Consider the following 21,877-nt stretch of genomic DNA (forward strand, 5'->3'; position numbering starts at 1 on the left):
ACGCCCAGCCAGTCCCTGAGCAGCAACCGCTGCCCCCCGGGCAACTGCCCCCAGTTTCTATACTGGGCATGACGCCCTATGGTATGGAATAGCCCTTTGGCCAGTTTGGATCAACTCTCCTGGCTGTGCCCCCTCCCAGCTTCTTGTGCACCCGGCAGAGCATGGGAGGCTGAAAAGTCCTTGACCAGTGTAAACACCCCTTAGCAACAGCCAAAACATCAGCGTGCTATCAATATTATTCTCATACTAAATCCAAAACACAGCACTGTACCAGCTACTAGGAAGAAAATTAACTCTATCCCAGCCGAAACCAGGACAGACACATCACAAGATTATACAGAGAGGTGCATCCACGGGCTGAATTCAATAGAACAAGCTATTAATGGCAGAAAAGGATAGACACGGGTGAGTATTCCACTGGAAATCATTTATTGACAAGTTGCCATGTTTTTCCATCTTGCCTAACACATTTTTATCCTTGTTATAAAGTACAAATGGTTTTATACTTTTCTGACAACATTAAAAAAATAGGCTACTAAAGAGGCAAAGTTCCCACTTTGAATCCAAAAATCCTGCTGTAAGAATTCAAAATTGCAATAGACAAACATAAAACCCAACACATACGAAGAACAAATACAGTGAACCTCTTACACTTGACTCATTCGTCAAACCAACTGAAAAGGAATCCCTTGTTCCCAGCTCTTTCGTTGGATCCTGTGACCTTGCTTAACTGATGTGAAGTTTGTGTTAACACATACAACTCAAAAGGCACTCAAAGGTCACAAGTTCCTGAGCTAAAAGGGGATATATTCCCAATGTAAGTTAAAACAAGTCACAAAAAAACAACATTTAAAAACTGGTATTTGGTTCCTGTGAGTATAGTAAGCATTCAGTAGAATCCTAGCTGAAAGCTGCTGCTGTATAATAGACTCAAATGATGGTGAGTACATTGGAGTATTTTCAGTACATGGAAAAAAAATAATTCACGAGCATCCTTACTAGCAAATTCACATGCTAAAAAAAGATATTTCCTGCAATGTTAAAAAAAGCCCAAGAACAAGAAAGAAATGTACGTATATGAGATGCAATAAAGGCTTAAAAAGTCTGTACAGTTAAATAACTAACAAAAGTTGACAGGCAACATTTACACAGATATATTTGGCCCTAACGGAAAAGGACCACAAAAGTAAGCAGAATATGGATCTGGTATTTACAGATCAGTTATTAAAAAAACCCAAAAACCACACTAACAAAACCCACAGGTCCTACAACGTGTGCTCAGAATCCGACAGGTAAGTTCGTAAGATGTCATTCACACAAATTCCCTATTTCCAATTTGGCTCAGTTTTCATCCAGGAAAAAAATAAAAGTGTAACATTTCTCAAACACGGAATGGCTACTGTCTGAAGACGCTGAATAGAAATTAAAAAAAAGATAACTAGTTTTGGCCTCTATAATTTCTGATCTTCTCTTCAGATATGCATAGGAGTATACTAAGGCCATATATATATTTGCTACAGTGTAAGGCCTTTTTTGTTGTCAAAGCTCTGTGCGTCAGCAGGGCATTTAACTTAAAGCAGGCATACAGAGTTATAGAAGTGCTACTATATTCCACTGAAGAGGTCTCAGGTTTCCGAATTATCTAGCAGTGCCTCACTGTCAGTCTTCTTCTCTGGTGATGTGTACAAGAAGTTACAGCAGATATAGAGCGGGAAGATCAGGAGTCTGCTGTCCAAATTCATCACTACCTGCTCCTGTAAAGCAAACACAGTGGACATTTGCACAGTAAGTGGTGCCATTAGAGGGAAGTACACCAAAAAGCACACAAGATTGATATTAACAGTCATTCTATAAATTTCCATTACTATGTATTAAAAAGCAGAAGATTAAAAAAACCCTCAAGATAGTACTCCACCTCCACATCGGCCTTATTAAGCCGATGTTTTATAATATTAATGCTGATAAGATAGTCTCAAAATGCTTATAACTCTTTGATCCAGTGCTGCCAACCCTTCTGCACTAAAGATAACAGAACTGTAAGAAATGGCTGAGCAAACCTTCAAGCGCACTGGAGAGAAAGGGCGACTTCTGCCACTATCAGTTTCAGGAGATTTAACCAACCAGGCAATCCACAACAGTCTATACTTCAAAGCAAACTACAGTTTGTTGGTAGGAATTTTTCGGGTTTTTACTCTAGGAACTGGTTTTGGGTAGCAAAAGTGAAACTATACCCTAGAGTAAGGATGGCATTTACAAGGAAAAGTTTTCCATGTACTCACCATCTATGTATCGCTGCTGATTAGGATTTAAGAAACTTGATGATCAAGTCTTTCACATTCCTTACTAAACTCTGTTGTCAGAGATGGGTGGAAGTGGGCATATTCTCTTAAGACAACTCCACTCCTCTCAGAGGCTTTTCTTTCTTTTTTTAATGGAGTAATAAATACCACCCTCGGACAATATGCAGACATTCTTTTAACTCTTCAGCTTACAATACAAGAGAGTCTTCACACAAACTCCAAATTTGCCTCTAAATAAGCCAGAGCCTGATGGATGTATTATTCAGACGGGTAATCTCACCAGTGCTGGAAGTCTGGGAAAACGCGCAGTTGCCCAGCAGAACACTACACTAACAGCAGATAGCTTCAGCAGCACCATGGGAACTGATTTCACTATTAACACCACTAATGAAATCCACACTATCTTACTGTAGTTACACTTCACAAATTAGCTTAATCTTCCAATACCTATAAAAGGAACACTTGAAATTCCACATAAGCAATGACAACAAGAAGAACAGCTCCTCTTCAAAAGCACTGTTGACTTCTCAGCATTTTTTTCATGCCTTGGACTCCACAACTCAAGTGCAACAGCTCAAAAATCCACAAACATACCTGGTCCTTCTCAAGGGTTAGGATCTGATATCCTGTTGTTCTACTGCAAATAATTTTCCCACTGCTATCAAAAGAGGCTAGACGTAACCTAGGGATAGAACAACAGTTAAATTACTTAGACTCCCATAACTTAAGTTCTTCCAGCACAAAGAGTTTCTCCCAAGGAGACAGAATAACATTTTCAAACGTAACTAACTCGGTGGTAACAAAATTTAATGCGAGCACAGATGGAAAGACTTAGTTACAGTAAGACATTTTAGCATACACCACAGGGGCTGCCTTCTTGGTTATTGTTTACCTGAAGGCTATGTTTCTCCGAGGCTGCAGACTGACTGATCCACTGCACGGCTGATTCAGCGTATTCCGTTTGAAAATGATGTAACGATTTGTATAAGTAACAAGAAGGTCAAAGCCAAAGTTGAAGCCAGTCCACCGCCAGCAGTACTGAAGAAGTTAAGTTAAAAAACAAACAAACCAGTCTGAGTATTGGCTACAACACAAGTGATAAGTGCCACTTCTCCAACGAATCAAACTTGGGAATGGGATTCTCGGCTACGGAGATGTATGGTGGATTCAAGGATCCTTGCCAACACCTATTTGAAACATAAGGCATCTTGGTAGGCAATCACTCACTTTAGCAGCCAACCTTTGCAGACAGATGACTACACGAGACAAGCTTAGTATCAGCTGCCTTCCAAACATATAAAAATACATTTAATGCAAGTGGATCTGAAATACTTCTGCGTTCTGGTAACTGGTGGCTGTATTTCTGAGTAGCACTTAACTACACGTCCCATTCACGCTTAAAGCACTCCTTGGTGTACAACATCCTTATGTTAAGCGACTTCGGTGGGAAAAAATTCATGTTTCCTGTTTTTTCACAGACCTGTTACCTAAAGACACATGTACGTATATGGAACACACAGGGGGTTCTGGCTGTGGCTGTTACACATTTTAACTAGAAAGCTTCCTTTCCCAGTTAAAAAAAGACAAAGACATCAGTGATCAGAGCTACATTTTAACTGCACATATTTTACAAGTCTCAAATGATAAGTCATGGCTACATTCCCTCCTTTCACACACTAAAAGTTTTTCCAAACATGGGCTTGCTTGCAGTGCAAGAGCACAATTAAAACACTAATTCCTTATTCATCGCAAAGACAGTAAGAGTTTTCATCCTTCTAGGGAGAACAAAATAATTTCTTTAATGTACCGTCTCCATTACATCTTTTTGATGCAGTTTGACAATTAAGACCTACGTGTTTTGAAAATACCTAACATGTCTAAGACATGTCAGCTATGCACAGGCTTAGCCACATGCCATACTTACATCACCATCCTTTGCAAGTTTGCGACCACACCTCATGCTGTTTCCTTCCAGTTCTTCTTTATTTATTTCTTGAGGCCTACAAAAAATGTGCATCTTTCAGGACACTTAAACAGCTTTGTATGGTACTTTAACGTGGGAAAGATGAACAGACCTGAGTAAACTGGTCTGACCGCACAGCTGACCCTTCTCTGAGCAGAGGTTAGACTAGACGACCTCCCACGATCCCTTCCAACCCAAATTATCCCATGAACATCCAACTACTCTACAAAACCGCAATATAAACCTCAGTCAGGTAGGACTTTTATGAAAGAACCTTTCCTGATAAGAAAATAATAGCTGTTGCAATGACGTACATCCTCCAATCCTAAAAAAAACTAAATCCTTTTTAAACGCAGTAGTCCTGACTTACTAGGCACAAACATAAATGAGTGCTACTGCTAAGGGACAGCTGCAGGACTGTGCAGAATAGCAGCGCTACGAAGAGGCACCCACAGAGACACTGTGAAAGATTTCTCAAGCAGCTGGTTATGCAACTTTTCTAAAAAAAGTCTACCCACAGCGATCATAAAGTGCCACAAGCTTCTCGATTCTGTCATCCTATACCAACGTGAACTTGTTTCACCCAACAGTTTCCACTGGTGCTTCAACACGTAGAAAAATCTTGCAGAGCCAGCGTAAGTAAAATCAGTCCCAGTTTTCCAGAGGTATGTTACTCACTTAGACACAATTACATCATTAACCAAATAAGCAACCACTGCCAGAAAGTCTTCAAGTTACACTGAGGACAAATGCTGTAAGTGAGTATTATAAATCACAATGAAAGGCAACCCCCACATGCAAGTTAAATTATAAACCTACAATATCAAACAATACACTTCAAGCTATACAAGCAAGGAGAAACGCAGCATCGGTTCTCTTCCTACTGTACACACACCACAAGAACTTACAGCTATAGCTTTTATGAACAAACTCAGTCTGTGGTCCTTTCGTCCCCTGTTTCTGTAAAAACCAATCCTGGAAAATTAAGTATTTTATGAATAAGTTAAGCAAATAAGCTAATCATGCTAACCAAATTCATCCAAGAACCTCCCGTGTGCTTTTTCCACATCTTCTAGCTGAACTGGTTATGTAGCTGACCTAAATTCAGTAATGGTGATAAAAGATTTATTTCTGTTTAATTAGTGACAAATTTCACAAACATTAGTACATAATGTTCAGACAGACATTAGTATTCCCCCCTCTCAATTCCTGGAGCAGCCTCAGAAGATGCAAAACTTCCAGCTTTAACCACTTACACTGGCCTACCATATGCTTAGTGAACAGTCAAGTTATTCTATTTCGTTCTTAAAGGCTGCCAAAGAGACTATTAGAGTGGAAACGATTCCAGTCATGGACTTGAAAGATCTGTCTTGCATCTGCCACAGAACAAATGTTTAATTAAAAAAAAAGTGATCCACTTTAGCACAACAAGTAAACCTGGAGCAGCTACAGTTCAAAGTCACAAACTCCAGTATTACACTAAAAAATTCTCTAATTCTGAAGAGTGAATAAAATGTTTAGTCCTTTTAAATGCAAACTACATAAAGTAGAAGAGAAACATTTTCTTCTCGTCTCTAAAGTTACCAAAAGAGCAAACCACATCACACATTTCAAAGCAGTATAATTTCCGTGTTGGCAGTCCTAGAATAAGCAGGTGCCACTACGCTATGCACTAGGTGGGATACGAAAATAGAGCCTTACTTCAGCTCACTGGGAATCAAACTTCACATTTCATGCAGCTTACTAAGTCTGCATCCTTATCTCTAAGGGAAAAAAAGTGTTAAGACACTGATACAGGCAGTAAGTGTGAGAGGAAGGGCAGCAGATCTGGATAAAAGGATGGTCTTATAAAACCTTAATTCTTTTCTTTCAGCTACAGGTTGGTCAAATGTCCAAAATATTTGCTTTAATACTAAGGAACAGTTGCACGTCTTCCCTTCTAAGACATGATTTAGGAACCACAGCATCTCACTGCAGAGTGGCACTAGAGCTTGCCAGTAGAAGACAGAGAAGTGATCTCAGGACTTCAAATAACACTTATCTTCTCAGAGATTGCATGCTATGGACTAGCAACATTACAATTGAGCTGCATATAACTACAGGGAAGCACTCCACGCATGCATGCGTGTGCACCCCCCCCATCTCCCTCCCACACAACTCCAGAGAACACCCCGTTCAAAGACAATTAGTCCATTATTTACTACTACACAAACAGTAACGTGGATGCCACCTTGAACCATTCAGTTTGTAAACTACTAAAGTCAGAAGCTAAGACGTATTGAGAAGAAACACTACATCTCACCCACTTCTTACCATTGCTGTTAATGAAGGACCTTGGCAATGAACACCAGAATAAGAGATCTGGGCAAGCAGATGTCTACTGTTAAGTAAAACTTTCTCTGCCTGAGATTTTCAGTCTTAGCTGTCTTAAAAAAAAAAATAAATCCCATACTGCAAAAGAGAAAACTAGACAAGCAAGAAAAACGTGGAAAAATACTCTGCTCATTCCAAGAGTCACCGAAATCATCAGCACTGTAGCTGAACATGAAAGCTGCTAATTTTAAAAGCTGGTATGATCCCCATCATCTTAACTTCAGTTTTGTATGAGAGCTTACTTTTTCAGAAGCATGTATATCTGATAGCTGACAATTAAAATACTCTCGCTGCATTACAGTGAACTACCAAAAGACATAAAAAATAAGCAAACATTCGGTCTTATCTCGTGTCAGAATTTTGATGACTATGTTAATACTCACTTTCATACTAACTGTGGTTCCCGTATGAGCTAGAAGGTAATGCACAATGTATGTTCGTCTACTGCCAGATACATCAATGACAGCATTACAAGAAAAGCCTCCCCAAGAAAACAATAGTATCAGAAACCAGCTATGACCACCCGACATTAACCTTTAGGAGCTGAAATGATGCGATTCACAATTAGGTACTTTACCATATTCTAAAGCACTGCTATTGACTAAGAGAACCACTTCTTAAAGATCTTCTTAAGACCAAAGTCAGGCTTTTGGGGATTTTTTTTTTTTTTTAACACTATTACATGATAACATCAAAAGGAAGAAATTAAGGAAATATTTCCTATATTATACACAATTAAGCCATGGAAGCCGCTGCCATGGGGCATTGGGGCTAAAGCATAAGCTGTTTCAAAACAGAACTGTACGTATTTAAGAACAGGTCTATCGGTGCTTGGTCGTTCAATAAGGATCCAGTCAAAACCTCCAGGTAGAAAATCCTTAACTACTCACTGTCAGAGAAGTGCATCAAGAGAACGCTCACTCTTCACTTTAAAAGGAAGATGGAAGATTTGTAACTCTCTACTGCTGAATGCTGCCACAGACTGCATGGCCTTTGGTTCAAATCAGGACTGTGGTTCTTACACTTTTCAGACTGCAATTAATAAGTTAAGCCTACCATTGCAACTGAACATGCTCATCTTCAGAACGGCAAATGCTGGGCTAACAGAACTAATGGAAGAAAATAAAGAAGTTGGTTTATTGGTTTTTGAAAGGAAACAAACATTTTGCAGTTTCCTGACCTGGCATTTATTCTCCACAAAGCACACCAAGAACTAGGAGAGAAGACAAAGGCAGGAACAACTTCCCCAGTTGCATTTTGCTACAGTTTTGGTATTTAGAAAGAGGTCAAGGGACCTGGCTCAATGCAACGTGGCAAAAAGCAAGCAGAAGGAAGGGAAACAGTTTGTGGTCACACGCATACATGTAACATACATTAAATCAACATGCCTCGCTGCCCAAGCCACCACCACTGATAGCCCTTGTTAGGCACAGGCTCAAGAAACTCAACTATGCATTACACACACAGACACCAATCAGGGTGTTACACAAAGTACAGCTACATGCAAGTCTTTGAAAGGGCACAGAAACACAGTAGTTGTCATGGAATTTCCTCAATGGCAATGCAATGCCCACACAGTGCAGCACATGGTCTAGGAAGGAGAAAAGACAGGATATAAAGTAGGAGGATTACGGAGAGAACAGGGTCTTAGCAGTGAAGGATGCACTGCCTGGGAAAAGCTGGAGGTGCTGGCAGTGAAGAGAGCTATCGAACATAAACACTGGGTGGGGGAAAGGCTGTGAAATCAGAAGGGAATGAGGCGAACAGGTCACAGGATGCCAAGCCCTGCTGGGTGCTGGGCCCTCGCTGGCTGCCTGGGAGGCTAGGATGGGAGAGGCAGGAACAGAGGTTAGCGTGCAGTTATCCCTGCATAAACAAAAAACGACAAATTGCCTTCTACACCAATACAGTTAGTTACACCGCACCACCACCTCTTGCCCACCTAGCCCAGGGAGGAAGGAAGCAGGACAGAAAAGGCGGCTTCTCCATCTGCAGTACTTTTCCTAAAATTGTCCTTAAAATGGAAGGCTAGTAAGTTACTCTTTCACAGCCTCAATACATATTTCAAGGCAAAGTACCAGTGAGAAGCATTAACCAACATAAAAGAAAATGCAGAACATCCCTCCCCAGCGTTTACCTCTGGTTGCATTATACAAGTTTTCTAAAGGTCTGCTGTTTAAAGGACAGGAGATCAGCCAGCCCAAGGGAACAGACGGCTCCACAGAGAACAACAGAGTTTAAAACCACCAAAGTGTGCTTTCCCCCCCGCTCTTCTTAACGTAAACTCCAAAAGTTAATCATGTCAGAATTTATATGAGAGGAAGGTTTCTAATTTAAGAAAGAAATAAAGGAAAGCCTGTAATATACCTACCCAATATCATTGTCTTGTTCTGCTCTGAGCATGGCAAACCACTGCTGTTTGTAAACAGAGGACAGCCATTCTAAAATTAAAAAAAAATAAATAAGCTTGGTGTTGTCTTTGGAGCTGGGAATGGGGATGTTCATAAACATTTGAAATATAGAAATAAAATTACGTTGAAATAATAAGGTTACACTTATTAACTGGATGGCCTATGCAAACCCACCACCTGATAACGCACTTGTGTTATTCATCTCCAGGCCTCAACTACAGAAGAAGCGGTACAGATAAAAATCAACAACTAATACTAAGTTACTCAGAACTACATTCATCTTATCAAGCATTCATGATTGCCAGAAGTGATGCAACTCAACACATTTTCTCAGCATGCAAAGTTCTGTTAAGCCAAGGAGCTTGTTAACAAGCTCTTGGGAGAAGATGCTGTTTTCTGAATCCCCAATAGAATTCTACACAAGTTAAACAAGAAGAAAACAGAATCAAAGGATAAAGGAAACAGTGACTTATCACAGATACGGTAAAAACAAACAGAAATTGTCCCCTACTAGGAATAAACACAAATCATGTCTTCCTCTGAGAACACCCTAAAGATTTTATCGGCTATATTAATTTAACAGTTGCAACCAAGAGATAAAACAGAACAAAAACTAACAGCTTGTAAGTCAGTTACACAAAAGGGATCAGAGGCACCCAAAAGCACAGTACGTAAGTTCTTCTTAGTCAAGATAACGAACAGGGGCAAGTATGCAAGGTCACGTATGAGAACAAACTCGATGGAGGAATGGACTGGAATGATAGGAACAGTAAGAACCACTGTTACCACAAAAACAAAACAGGTAGTTGCTGAAGATGACAGAAGGGAGAAGAAGTGAGATCACAGTGCTGAGATAGCCTTAGAAGTCCCAGATGCAAAAATTAAAACCAGCCCTTGCCCTACTAACTCTAGAGTTAAGGTTCAGACTGTGATAGGACCAAAATGGGAATTAACCAAAGTACAACAGAAAGTATAAAAATGATTTAAGGAAAACTACACAGGTAAGGAACAGAGAACAGATGTGCTGGAGGGAAAAAAATAAAAATAAAAATTGGGAGAGAGAGCATCTTCTCTATTTTTGTATATGTACATATCTATTTGATGTCATATTTCAACTGTGGTTCATCTGTTAATTTGTAAACATTAAGAGCGAAAATACTGTTTAGGAAATGTTCAGAAGTTACCAGGAAAAACAGAACAAGGAACACTTCGCTTATAGACACCTTATGTATTTCTGTCTCTTACATCTTTTCTATGCAAACAAGAACAGACTCTGTTGTGAACTCCTAATACAGTATTTCAGTTTTCTCCTGCAGGTCCTATGCACATACAGGGTATATAAAAAAAAAAAAATTACTCCATTTCTTTCAACTATTCAACATGATTGCCTTCTTTACCTCCCTGAGAACAACTTCATCTAGAATAATCTAAAAGGCTTACACTACAATACAAACTACCCAGCAATTTCCATGTTGGTAGACTCTCTCAGGTACGATGCAATCACCTCAAATACTGGATGCTTGTAGCCAATAATCTGTTCAAAGTGCACCACCAATATTTATCTGAGCCTCCTTTTAAATGAAAAGCAAAAGTTCCTGATCTTAGCACAGCTTTTGGCTACAAACTGATATCAACAGATTATGAGGGCTATCACGTATTAAACTCCAACAGCACTTCATTACACATGTAGAGGTCTCCACATTATGCTTTTCTTCCCTCCCTGCTCTTCCAGTTCTCTTGGAATTCAAGCTTTTACTTTTTTTTTTTAATTAATAATCAGTGGTAGAGCATAAACATCAGATACTCTTCCTGCACTAACCACACACCCATTGTCACCACACTACCTTTTCCACTGTATGACTACAAAGCGACCAAGCCCATTTCAGCATTTATCACAGCTTATTAACTGTTTAACTACGAAAGAGTAAATAAACATTTTGCCCTCTAATACCTTGTGAACTATGCAAAAATTACACACTCTTTTTCAATAAGCCCAAGCAAATCAGCCTCAAAGTTGCAATTAATCTTGTAACAATTTAAGAAACATTCTTCCTCCGACGTACATAGATAGAAGGCTTCTGGTTTTGAGTATAGACACAAAATTTATCCACTGAAGAACACTAAGAAAAGGCTGCCCATCACTGTTTGGTAAGTGATAACAGCAGCAACATGAAGAGCAGGAAATCAAGTGTATTACTGGTGAATTTCTGGTTTGCAACATCTTATTCACATGCTGACAAAGCTACTTCACAAGGAAATAATCCACAGTTCTCCTGTGTCATCATTAAATTAGGAATCTAAAGGGTTGTTGACCCACATTTATCTTTTTTTTTTACAGAATGAAGATACCTTTGCACTTTGATTATAATCTGTACCAATATCAATCTTAAGTAAGATGGATTATATTTACTTTATACATCACTTAAGCATATAAAACATCAGGTATCTAAGATCAGGTGTGTTCTTCCAGGATTTTTATGCATAATATAAAATTTTAACCACTTGCTCAAGGTCAAAACCTGCCCCATCTACTGGACATAACCGACCAAACCATTCACCCAAAATGCACCTCGGCTTGACACAGCAGTCTATAATGCACTGCCTCCACCTGCTGTTCGAAGAATGCTTTATTAAACAGATGTTTTGAGGACAGGATAACAGAGTTCCTTCGTATTTTACTTTGTCAGAACTAGTGCAGAAGACAGCCTCTTCTCCATCTATCAAGGTATTAATTTAAACCAGAACTGGGAGTAGGGAAAGCCAGTACATGTAAGCAGTAGTAATTGTTCACTTCCACTCAAGAGACTGACAGATTCCTCGTGAGGAAAGGACCCTGCTCCCTCCCCACAGACACCCCTATCGGAAAGCCGTAATTCAGCTTCTGATAGCTGCATTCTTCAAACATTTCAAAGTGTGAGAAAGAGGTGCTCAAGGTTATTCAAACATTCAGCTACGAAGAGCAACTAAACCATTATTTCTGGCAGAGACAGGATACAGCAGTACAAGAAAGACAAACTGAGTAAAGCGATGCTCACTACATCATCTCAATGGCAAGGAAAGTGTTTTAAAAGCATCCAACAATGCAATCAGGCTAGCAGGCTTCAAAAGAAATATCCCGGCAAGTCTGTTTTGGCATTATATCATCATTGTGTTGACATCTATGGCGGCATGAAGGAAAAAGCCAATATGAGATGAAAAAAATAGTTTTAAGTTTTACAGGACGACAGGAGCCTAACTCAAAGACAGGTTAAATATTTACATATGGCAAGAGTCCAAAGTGAACCCCAAGACTACAAGTACGGACAGATGACAAGAACATAGTTGTCAAGAAGTTACAAATAAGAGCAATAAACAGCTCAATAAAAGCAGTCTTAATTGACATTTGGCAATTATACCTATAAATAGACATCAGACACACAGATGAACGGATAGTTATACTGCCGACAGATATTAAAAAAAAATAAAAATCAAAGCTGTGTACACGAGAGCTAGGAAAACAAAAACTGTCAGAGAGTTAAGATGCAAAATTCAATGCTAAGATTCAACTATGATAAGGGAACACTGAACAGAGTGAAATATGGAGCAAGGATACCAGAAGCCAAATTCAAAGGCAGAGCATGAGAAGTCCAAACACTGTTAGAAGAAGCACAACTAACTCTGGGGAGGGGAAAAATAAAAATTAAAAAAAAAAAAAAGAAAAAGGAGGGGCAGGTGTTTCACATGATAAAAGATATGAATGATAATGGAAAAACATTTTCAAGTGAGAGCCCAACTTGATAACTCATTTCCAGTCTTATTCATCTATCAGCAGCCAGGTTTACACAGCTTCCAAGCAAAGAACAAAGCCTATCTGTGAACTCAGGCTTTGGCAGCAAGGTGAGAACGGGGCTTTTTATTTTTCAGTGATAATGTAACGTTAATAGCAGTAATCTATAACAGTTGAGTCCCAGCAAGTTTTGCTCTCTCAAAAGTTTTTTTGCACGTCTGGGGCTCTGGGGTCACTTAAACACTTATGATGTACTATGTATTGATTATAGGGTATTTTGATAAACTGACTGATCAACAAAATGCTTAACACACCTACGTGTGTGTCTTTTAAGACTTTTATGCATGTAAATTTAATATTCAACTTCCGCTGAATCCTCAGCCACAATTCAGACGTGGGAGATAAACGCGTGAGCGATAAGACCAGTAAATGCACCTAGATCTTCCCAATTATTCTAGTGTAGGACAGGCTAGGAAAGGCACACAAAACTTGATCAGCTGAGTACTCACTCACCTGAGGGTATTAGGGAATCTCTCTCAATAATTCTGGCTGATGCCAAGTCACTGATGATATACTGTAATCTCAAGTGCGTGAACACCGACAGGAACGCATTCCCCTGTTCTGATTCCAGGAATGCAATGTCATCCTCAAAATCTGCAAAAGAGAGCACCTGTGTTATAATTTGTTTTCCTAAATATTTTCCAGACCCTATTTATATTTGAGATTGAGTTTTAACTTATTGATCAGAGAAAGTTATTATGGACAGACAAATCATGTTTTGCAGATAAAATGAAGAAATTACTTACATTCAAATCCTTTCAGCAGAAATGTTAGACCAAACTTTTCCTCTTTTGAAATACACTAGTGCCTTCTAGTGAGAAGGCAACAAAAGCTTATCCTAACTGAACAATAGCAAAAGCAACAAAGCAAAAATAGTGACCATGTCTGCTCACTTGAAAACATGTGGACAAAACAGTGAAAAAGCTATGTGCTCACTTGAAAACACGTGGACAAAAGAGGGAAAAAGCTATCAGTGTTGAGAACCTGATACTGGGGACTGCTGGCAGAGGCAAGCCTTCCCAGAGAAAAAGGGAGAAAGTTTGGAAGTGGAGGAAGACTATCATATTTACTTCTAACCAGTGTCTTCCCCAGTCCAAGGCCATGCCAATTAATCCTACCTTTCCTACGCTTGGCAAACCAGGCATCAGCTTCGGTTAAGAGTTGTTTCAAAGACCCATTCCAAGAAGGCACTAGCTGAAGGAACATCCACTAGGTAAAATAAACAAACTCTAGTGAGTTAATTGAAGTTTTCAAACAAGTAATACATGCAGTATTAAAGGGATGTTTTCATAATGCATTCATTCCTACAGAGATTCTGATACTCTATTAAATACTTCCAGTAAATACCAAAAAGGCTAAAATTCTCATTGCGTTACAAATCAACTACTGCTCCCGAGTTCAACTTCGTAAAGCCCCAGCCAGCCCCCTTGCTAAGTACCTTTTTGAGAGCAGTATACACATCCATTTCCACTTGCATTACAAATAGGTTAGAAGAGCTAATCAGTTGTTTCATGAGGTTTATGCTGGGGAAAAAAAAAAGTCATAAGAGTTCTATGAGACAATATAGACAAAACCAAGAAAGCAAGCTAGGTAACAAGCAGCCATCAATAGCCTAGAAAGTCATTTGTAGTGAGCTATATACTTTGGAAGAAATTGTACTTCATCAAAGTTGACTGAAGCCTGAATACCTGAGTTCTTTGAAGAGTTCAACACTCTGGTGCGTCATCAGGTTATTCAAGAGCCATTCAAGGCACCTAGATCAAAAGCAAGGAATTAGTACCTTCATTTTTTTCTTATATATGTCAACATTCCTGCAGCAGTTGCTCAGGCTCACAAAGCCTGATTATGTACCGCATGATTTTGAAAGACTGCTTTAACTCGAGACATGAATGCATAAAAATATGAAAAAGAGCTATTTCAAAAACATGAAGTTTACCATAAAATTTTCCAAAACTCTTAAAATTGCATTTAGTTTCTCTCAGGGTACAGTGAAAGCTAAATTCCAAGCACTATTAATGCCACAAAAAGCTCTGAGAATGCACTAACAGCAGAAGGAAGCAGTTAGCACTAACCTCAGCATTCTGCTCCCAAATGTTGTAATTATCCCTCCTAATTAAGATAAAGTTAAGCTTAAGTTCTGAATATTAAAGTAGCTTTACGATAAAACAGTCAATGATCAGAACTATTATTTCATTGTCACACTGAAGACCAAACATATTGTCTTTACTAATATACTTCAGTAATTAATTCATTCACAGCACAGGCCAATCAATCTACCAGAAGCTACACCAATTTTAAGGTAACTGATTACAGTAGAAACTCAAAAACTAAATAGGACAAGCAGAGCTCAAGTCAGATAGATAGCTTTAAAAAAAAAAATTAACTTCGGCATTATTTCACTGTTTGTAAATTCACACGTTTAATTAGCAAAGTACAAAGCAGCTTGGAGAAAGGAATTCTTACTTTTTCTTCACAGAGTCTAACCCGTATGTCCCCGCTGAATTATAATAACCACACACAGTTTTTGCATTAATGGTTTCCTTCATTGTTTCACCACATTGCTGGATTAAGCCATCCTGTGGGGAGGAAAAAACCCACAAATATTCAAAGTTTTAATTTCCCAACAGGAAGTGTCAAAGATTGTGCAGTTCATACAAATTTTCACGCTTGAACAATTACCAAAGTCACACATGCTACACTGATCTATGCTATGCTATCCAGAAAATTTAGACCGAGGTTCCTCAGAAAAATAGATTTTTCTTAAGAATATATCATGCGAAAGAAAAGCTTAATTAATACCTTCAGGGTAGAACAAAAGCTGTTAAAACATATTTTAATCTACTTCTAGATATGATTCTCAAAGCAGCACTTATTATGACTAAGATTTAGTTGTAATATTATCTTTAAATAAAACCACTGCGTTATGTTTGGGTTTTTTCCCCACTCAGTATGAAAAGATGATTCATTTCTCTGGGTGAAACAGTACATACGTGTGAGTATATTATGAACTGTTATCTTTATCTGAAAAGAAAGCATAAAAATATTGCATATTTATTACTTACAAGCTGCAGCATGCAGGCTGCTGCTAAAAGTGCAACTACTCGACTGGGTTTTATTAACACATCATCTCTATATAGCGAGCCAAAAGCCACCTGTAGAGCTGAAAAGAGTACAAGCGTCAAACAAAGACAGGACATTGAGCACAGATAAGTAAAAGAATCCTTAAATATAACCAAACCACTTGAGTGCACACATTCTCTACAATCTTATTTGCTCTGGATAAAAAGCTAGTATTTATCAGCCCAACCACACACATAAACAGAAAACACAAGAGACAGCATTAACCAATACAGTCCTTTTCGTTATTTAAACAAAATATTCATCTTACAACAGCCACCAAGTCACACCACAGAGCAACGTGGAGAGCAGTAAAACTAGCTAAAAAGAAGCTAAACCTCATGATCCTTCTCTGCAACCGATCACTAGCATAATGTTGAGATATCACTACGATGTTACAAGTTTCTCTGTAATTCTTCTGAAAAACACTACTTCTTCACTCTGTGGTGCTTGGAACCACGGCAAAACATTCTGCCAACTCACATCAGTCTCCTGCCAGCACTCCACTCGGTAGCTTCTCAAGACCAGACAGATGAAGATGTGATTCACACTCTAACACTTGGGTCTCCACAAGAGACCCAAGTCTGATGAGGAGCGGCTGAGGGAACTGGGCTGTTTAGCTTGGAGAAAAGGAGGCTGAGGGGAGACCTCATCGCTCTCTACAACTGCCTGAAAGGAGGCTGGAGAGAGGTGGGGTCGGTCTCTTCTCCCAGGTAACAAGTGATAGGATGAGAGGAAATGGCCTCAAGTTGCGCCAGGGGAGGTTTAGACTGGATGTTAGGAAATTTTACTTCACTGAAAGGGTTATCAAGTGTTGGAACAGGCTGCCCGGGGAAGTGGTTGAGTCGCCATCCCTGGAGGTGTTTAAAAGCCGTTTGGATGAGGTGCTTAGGGCCATGGTGTAGTGGTGGGCTTGGCAGTGTTAGGTTTACGGTTGGACTCGATGATCTTAAAGGTCTTTTCCAACCTATACGATTCTGTGATTCTGTGAAGAGTTGCACACGCTGATCTCAAGAGCCCCGATGCTGAGACAACAGGATGAGCAGCTGCTTTTCAGCTGTGCTTCCCAACTCAGAGGTACAAAAATGAATTCAGCTCTACTGGTGACCCGAGTTAAGCTCAAAACTGAATGAGCACAGAACTCATTCTCTCAAGTTTCTTATTTACTAGTTTGAAAATTTTTCTTAAAAAAACCTTATATGTTTTCAGTTATTTTTTTGTCAGGTTCAACTTAAGCTCTACCTTCAGAATTTATGTTAAAATAAAAGGTTCCCACTTACCTTCTATATCAATATTTTGATCAGGAATCTCCAACTCTATGATGTTCATGCTAGATTCTTTCCAAGATCCACTGAACATACTGGAAAAGTAGCCTGACTATATGAGGGAATATGAAAGAAAAAGAACTCAAGTAAGAGATTTCATTCAAATTAAAACTGTCAAAAGCAGCACATGGAACAAAAAATCATTAATATTTACCTTTATGCAGAACGAAATGTATTAAGGGAACTTTTCACAAGCTAAAACATTCTGACATACTTGAGAAAGGGCTAATTGTAGTTGCTCTATTTCTGAAAGTGAAAATGTGTGTAGAAAATTTGGACTACGTGTCTGTAATCAGAGTCAGTAAAGAGCTTTAAAGAGCCAGAAAAGCCACATAAGCTCTTTTCCTACAAACCACACCACCAATGAGGATACAATTAGTCCAAGAATTAAGTCCTTAATGTTACCGGCAGACAACAAATCCTGCAGGCATTAGGGAATGCCAGTTTGGGTATTGGGGGAGGGGGGGAAAAAAAAAAAAAGGCATGCAAGACATACAAATTAATGTACAAGGTTGTAGTCTCATACCAAGGACACATACACATACACCATTTATGTAAATATACCTTTTATTATAAAGTGTAAGGCATATAAAACTAGAATTTGATAGGTTTCCATCCAAATGAAGTGAAATATACTGCTCTACTAGGATTCATGATTTTCCTTCTCAGCAGCAGATGTGCCCATTATGAGATGCTATCACTCACTGAAGTTTACCTGAGAGATCAAAAAAATAAAGTCTATTTGTACAGTACCATATTCCCTGACCTCTTAACTCAGCATTTCAACTCAGGGCATCAAGTAACATAAAATCAAATTTTGATTTTATTTGATTATGTAAATATTTCTATACCTTTGGCATATCCCCTAACTATGATGACATACAATACACTAGTCTCAAAACCAGGACCTTATTCATCTTACCAATCCTCATGAGGCTACCTTAGCTTTGCCATGTACCTCAACTCCTCAATTTAATGAGAATTTATCATTTTAGTAAATGGTATCAGAAAAATGAAATCCTTCATTTCTCAGATCTGCCATTCACAGGTAGAGCACCACCGTACTGTCATTTATCAAACTAAATGCAGTAACTTGAGAGACTAGGCAAACAGAAACATTCAGACTGAGATAGTCTGCTCAACAAGGCAGAGGAGGAGTCATCATTTCATCGAGAGAGTGTTATTTTTGACATCCGAAAATATTTTACCTATAGTAACATAATTCCAATGACAGAGCGTGAATTGAAATAGAAACCTGACTTAGGAGAAGGGTTAACTTAACCACAAAATTTCATCTCACAAGAACATCACTTGTACAACAAGGCCTCTGCAGAACAAAATTGCAATTTTCAAAGTCTGTTAAAAAGCATTCATGGAAGCCATTTAATATTCAATTTTAGTAATCAACCCACACTAAGTTTTAAGGACTAGCTTCACGAACTTGAGACGTAGCAACAACAGAATCACAACGACCATTAAAAACATCATAGCCAACAACAATCTAAGGATGAACCAGCAATGTGCCCACCCTGTTTATGCTGCACAACGTAAGTCTGACTGTCCAACCCACTTACGTCCTCTCTTTGTTATATAGAGTCAAAAGCAAGCGGATGATTAAAGCTGCGTCTGCCAGCTGTCCTTCCCACCCAAACACACCCACTGTTCTATCCAGAGATGGCTGCCACTGGTCAATCTTGGGCAACAACTTTCCTACCTTCATTTTATGCTCTTTAAAAGAGTCTAATGCATGTAAAAGGCTTTTTCCTACAAGAAAGCAATGAAATTTCCCCCACTGTGACCAATGCAGGTACTTGCTGTACCTGCACTGGAATCATGGCTTTAACACAACAACTACAAGGTCAAGAATTCGCTCCTGCCATCACTTGTTACACCAGAGAAACTGCATTCAACCTGCTGAGCATCTCACAGTGACATCTTCACCTTGTAACACATAAAACTGCTTTGTGTTTGATGACAGCTAAGAAAGAAGTGCACCCGTTTTCAGGTCTAGTACCCGACATTACTTTCTCTTCTCGCTTCAAATAAATTGCTTCCAAGGTTAGACTTCCACTTTAAAGTTAATGGCACAACTGAATTAGACATTTCAAGATAAAGCCACGGTTTCTCCCTACTTCTGTCACAGGAATAGTAATAAAGAGAACAGGAAGTAAAGATAACCGTACCTCTTTGCTCCCAAAACACGAAAAGTAACACAAAGAACTTCACCTTAATACAAGCCCAAAATAAAATGCTTGTAGAAACAACATCTTTTTTGTAGGTACACACTGAGATTGATTCCTTTCTAGAGCTTCTGTGCATACCTTCCTCATGCAGCAGCAAGAAAGCCTTCATCCAAGGATGAAGGCTGCATAACAGAGACCCAGCTACAGCAATTTCACTTCAGGTTCCTATACTTGAGTCCCAATGAACAGTAAAATTGAACTGGGTTAGCACGTGCTTTACAAATCCATTCTGGCAGCGCTTTCTTTGCTCTGCAATAATATTAACACCACAGGAGACTCTCATGCATTTGTTTCGCAAACAAGAACGTGTTCTCAGGACAGCAAAAGACAATTTTCAGGACTGTTTTCACACAGGATGTGCCAAGGTTAAGACAAGTAGATTAAAAAAAATTAATTATCAACACACAGAAGTGAAGAAACTTTTCAAACATGAAGCTACAGCTATGCTTCCTAACATTACTATCAAAAGCACAACACAAGTTGTTTAACTGTTTGCATCCACAGAAAGAGTGATAAGCCTGAAATAGAAGGGGAAAAAAAAAAAGAAAAAAGCTCAAGTCACACAACATTTACCAGATATTCTTTTATTAAAACTACAGTTTCTATTGCGAGTAAGAAAGAAGCCACTTACCTGACACAAATATATCTTATGCAAGTTCCACTCCTCTCCCAGGGCGCAAATTTTGATATCACTGTTCTCCCCATTCAGAAACAGAGTCTGATAAATATACCTAGAAGTGCTTTTCAATTTTTTCCTATACAAAAAGGCAAACAGAGACACAGTCCTTCAAATTTTTCTGTTACAGAAGCAACACCAAGTATAAAGTACTCGACAGGGGTTTTTTTCTCCCCATAACGGACTGACCGCCCCCCCCTCCCGCCCTTGCACCCATGACTTCCCGGCTCACCTCCCCTCTCTTGTTTACTGCAGCTGCTGCTAGGACCTTTCCAAAGCAAACAAGAAACTAACCCCTGCCCCAGGCCCACCACCAACCTCACACCAAAAACCCTTTCCCTCCCCCCCCCCCCCCTCTTCCTGCATGACAAGCCCCTGAAGACCGGGCTCGGTCCTCGAGTGTCCCAACCCCTGCCCCCATAACCCGTCACCCACCCCCGACCTTGCCAGGCCCCTCAGCCCCACACAGCCCCTTCTTCTTGCCTCACCACCTCAGGGCCAACGCGACAGCCGCCGGCCCCGCAGCCCCTTTTCCCGCCACCCACTCCCTGACAGACCCACGGCCACGACTGAGGCCCACAGCCCCCTCAGAAGCGGCGACCACCAGCCCCGCCTCAGCCGGCCTCTCAGCCGCGGTGCAGCCCGGACCTGCGGGGGGTGTTGAGGAGCCGTTCCTCCCGCTCGGCCTCGCCGTCGCTGTCGCTGTCACCGGGCCCCTCGGCCCCACCGCGCTTCCTCTTGCCGCCCCGGCCGCTGCCGTCCCCAGCCCCCCCATCGCCGCGCGGGAGGCCCACCCGCCGCCTCAGCACCCGGCTGCTCAGCGAGCCCATCGCCGCTCCGCCGTCGCCGCCGTCTCCTCATGGGGCCGCCCGGAGCGGAGCGGGGCCGGAGCGGGGACGGCGCCGCGGGCGACGGCGGCGCCTCAGCAACGGCCGGCGGCGGCCATTGCCACCGCGCCTCTGCGCCTGCGCGGAAAGGGGAGGGGAGGGCCCATGCGCAGCAGTGCCTCCACGTTGCGCATGCGCCGGCGGGGAGGTCCACGTGGAATTGGGGGGCAGCTGCCGGGGGTGCCCGGGGGTTCCGGGGCTTCCTCCGGTGCTGCAGGGACAAAGCGATAGTGCAAAAGCAATAACGCAACCCAGCGCAGTGCCCCAGCGTCATCACAGCCCTTGCTTGGCGGCGGGTGACGGAGAGGAACTGTCCGCGTTACTGAGCTGCGAGTGGGAGTAGCAACAGCAATGCAACTGCAGCGGGTGGGGGTGCAGGGCTGCACCCCCAAATCTGCCTCCCCCCCCCCCCCCCCGGGTGATTTCCCCCAGACACAGCATGGCCATGGGATTTTATAAACCAGTTTTCAAAGCGGTGCTGGAGGGGGATTTACAGCAGTGCCACGCGATGGGCCCACGGGGCTGGGGCAGGGGGTTTGCCTCTTTCTAATGAGCAGGAGACTTCTCCCCTCGCAGCGGTGCTCACCCGAGCGGGCAGCGCCCTGGGCACCCCACTCTGAGGCTGAAGAGCTGAAAGACATCTCCCTGCAGCCTCTCCCCACTTCGCTGGTGGATGGAGGGCCACGCGTAGGAGAAAAAGCACTTGTGGAGCACAAAAGTTGTTGGAAAAAACAAGGACACGGTTATTTCACATTA

The 21,877-nt window shown here is 40.9% G+C and overlaps 1 protein-coding gene across 2 annotated transcripts; it reads right to left on the reverse strand.

Moving 5' to 3' along the window:
- Positions 1 to 25: 25 nt before the first annotated feature.
- GMCL1 (germ cell-less 1, spermatogenesis associated) lies at positions 26 to 21,192 on the reverse strand. Of its 2 annotated transcripts, XM_072846169.1 has the most exons (14): positions 20,883 to 21,192; positions 20,190 to 20,313; positions 17,271 to 17,367; positions 15,936 to 16,033; positions 15,337 to 15,449; positions 14,562 to 14,627; positions 14,312 to 14,396; positions 13,992 to 14,082; positions 13,327 to 13,467; positions 9,008 to 9,077; positions 4,225 to 4,300; positions 3,193 to 3,338; positions 2,895 to 2,982; positions 26 to 1,754 (listed from the first exon to the last, which is right to left on the reverse strand). In XM_072846169.1, the coding sequence occupies exons 1-14, from the start codon at positions 21,062 to 21,064 to the stop codon at positions 1,626 to 1,628; spliced, it is 1,506 nt and encodes a 501-aa protein (XP_072702270.1). In that variant the 5' UTR covers positions 21,065 to 21,192; the 3' UTR covers positions 26 to 1,625. The 2 variants fall into 2 exon arrangements, with proteins under 2 accessions (XP_072702270.1, XP_072702271.1); XM_072846170.1 differs by lacking the exons at positions 26 to 1,754; positions 2,895 to 2,982; positions 3,193 to 3,338 and adding an exon at positions 3,361 to 3,487.
- Positions 21,193 to 21,877: the final 685 nt, after the last annotated feature.

Source organism: Ciconia boyciana, chromosome 25, assembly GCF_034638445.1.
Source record: "Ciconia boyciana chromosome 25, ASM3463844v1, whole genome shotgun sequence".
Classification (NCBI taxonomy): domain Eukaryota; kingdom Metazoa; phylum Chordata; class Aves; order Ciconiiformes; family Ciconiidae; genus Ciconia; species Ciconia boyciana.

Excerpts from the sequence above, each read along its gene's own strand:
- GMCL1 (XM_072846169.1), bottom strand. The coding sequence starts at position 21,064 with ATGGGCTCGCTGAGCAGCCGGGTGCTGAGGCGGCGGGTGGGCCTCCCG. Across the intron at positions 14,083-14,311 it reads TGTATACTGCTCTCAAAAAG|TGGATGTTCCTTCAGCTAGT; the intron begins GTACTTAGCAAG and ends TATTTTACCTAG. Across the intron at positions 1,755-2,894 it reads TAACCCTTGAGAAGGACCAG|GAGCAGGTAGTGATGAATTT; the intron begins GTATGTTTGTGG and ends TTTGCTTTACAG.